The sequence below is a fragment of the Solanum pennellii genome, chromosome 4 (genome assembly GCF_001406875.1).
Source record: "Solanum pennellii chromosome 4, SPENNV200".
In the NCBI taxonomy this organism is placed as follows: Eukaryota; Viridiplantae; Streptophyta; class Magnoliopsida; order Solanales; family Solanaceae; genus Solanum; species Solanum pennellii.
The window spans coordinates 23,772,476-23,774,875 of NC_028640.1; the positions used below are offsets into that span (position 1 = coordinate 23,772,476).

The window sequence follows — 2,400 nt, forward strand, 5'->3', positions numbered from 1 at the left end:
ATATGATAGATCAACAAGAAAAATAAACTATCTTTAACAATTTACCAACTCAATTAGAAAATTGAATAGAAAAGTATAAACTAATTCACAAAAAGCACATAAAGATAAATTATTATATGGATAATAAAATTTGATCATATTAGTCATGAATCTTAAAAAAAAAAATCGTTTTATAGAAGCAAAATAAAAAGTTGAACATATACGAAGGTTCGTTTTTTTTTCTTTTAGTAAATAAAATTGATCTTACTCTTTAACTTGTTGAATTTGTTCAACAGTGAGTCGAAAGCGCTTCTTTTTCTTGTTTGCTTTGTTTTGAGAGGTCGATGATTCTCCAACGTGTTTCTTTCCTAAATTTGTCATTTTCTTTGCTAAATTCCTGCTCGATAAAATAAAATAACAAAAGAACATAAAAAATGAATTAACAATATTTTGATTTATTGTTTACCAATCAATTTATATAAAAACACAACTAAAATAAATCAAAGAGAAAAGAAATATATTAGAAAGATTTTTACCCGTCCTTTGATTGATGAATTGAAATAGAGAGAAATGTTATAAGTTGATAGTAAGTAGTCTATTTATAGCATAGAAAACAAGTTGACTTGACATGAATCATGATCTGTTTTGTTTTCTTTTTCAAGAAATAATTAATTTGGAATTAGCATATATGGCTTGTTATTTAATTTTTTTTCTATATTAGGTGAATCATTGGTTTAATTTCATAAATGGAAAAATAACTATGACTTTATCTATAAAAGTCACACAATTATAATTTTTTTAATAGAAAAATCGTAACTCTGTTTTTATCTTACTATGATGTCCTAACATGGAAATAGTTTTATTAATTATTCCAAGTGATTTTTTCGATTAATTTATGAGATAAGTGTCAAAAACACATATAAATTATACCCTTTTTTTTTTAAGTTTCATACCTAAACTATTGAAAGTTTGAGTTTGATACATAAACTATCACTTTTTAGTTTGAGAAACACATTTCTCTCTTTTATAGCACTCTCATCATGGTATGTGTAATACACTCTCTCTCTTTTATTTTAAAGAATTTTCACGTCATACTCCACATGGACAGAATATTCAACCTTGACAAAAAAGAAATAAATTATTAATATAGATAAAATTAAAAATTAAAAAATTATTATAAAAAAATAATATTTTCTTTATAAAATAAAATGTAAAATATTTTTCTTACTGAGACCATTTTATAAATTTTTTTATTTTTTAAAATTTCTTTTATAAAAGTATTTCATTTTTTACTTCATCTCCTTATTAGTTTATTTTCTTAAAAATATAATTCTACCCATCCCACTTAACCCTCCGCTTTCAATTTTTTTTCCAGTGTTTAGATATACATATCGAAAATATTTTTTACTTGCTGCCACAAGACTTTTTATATTCTTTTATTGTTTGAGTTATATTCGGTATACTAGTAGAATTTTTTTCTAAAACTATATGTATGTGCATATCTAACACAAATAAGAAAAATGTAACAAAAAAAATTAGGAATGGAAAATTACCTAGGATGAGGTAAATCTTTTTACAATAAAATAATATCAATTTCTATCGGGGGGAGGGGCAGGGGAGGATGAAATATGAAATTTTTAAAAATATTTTATAAATGATTTTCTTTTTTAAAAAAAAAGATGGGATTGTCGCGGGGGAGGGGGGTACTTGGAGGAGGTGGTGGAGTGACATAAGAAAAATAAATTAATTTTTTATATGGATAGTAATCTTTAATTTTTAATTAATATTAATTTTTTATTATTTAATTTTTATTTAGATAAAATATTTTATCTATGTGGAATGTCATGTGTCAAAGTTTTTTCATATAAAAGAGAGAGTGCACTACACACACCACTGAGGTGTGTTCCTCAAACTAAAAAGTGATAATTTAGATATAAAATTCACACTTTTAATAATTTAGGTATGAAACTAAAAAAAAAAAAATTTAGATGTTTTTGACACTTATCTCAATTTCTTTTAATTAGTGAGCTTACCATTAAAACTATGACAAGAAACTCCACGTCAAGTTTAATAATTTGTTTGACCAATCATTTTAGACTAACTTATTATGAAATATAATTTTTTTTCAAAAGTATTTTTCACAAGTGTTTTTAATGAGAATTAGTTCATGTTTGACTAAAAAACTTAAAAGTTATATTGGTAATTGACCGGACTTCTTAAAACTATTTTTAGTTTAAGTGTATTTTTCTTATGTTTCTTTTTTTAAAAGAGTGCTTTTCGGAAAAGCAATATTTTTTTAGCTTCAAACTAGTAGGTTTTGCAAGTCGGCGTTTGTTGCTTGAGCTTATATTGTAAAGTTAATTAGTCTATTAGAGATGAACAAAATTTACATTGAAAAGAATAAAATAATATATATATAAA

At 23.8% G+C, this 2,400-nt stretch overlaps 1 protein-coding gene across 1 annotated transcript in view; it reads right to left on the bottom strand.

Annotated features, from left to right (window-relative positions):
* Positions 1-371, bottom strand: part of LOC114076746 (homeobox-leucine zipper protein ROC8-like) — a 3,448-nt gene extending 3,077 nt beyond the window's left edge. Inside the window, exon 1 of the mRNA XM_027916131.1 lies at positions 248-371. Coding sequence (XP_027771932.1) covers positions 248-360 — 113 coding nt within the window. The 5' untranslated portion in view covers positions 361-371. The remainder of the gene's footprint in view (positions 1-247) is intronic.
* Positions 372-2,400: the final 2,029 nt, after the last annotated feature.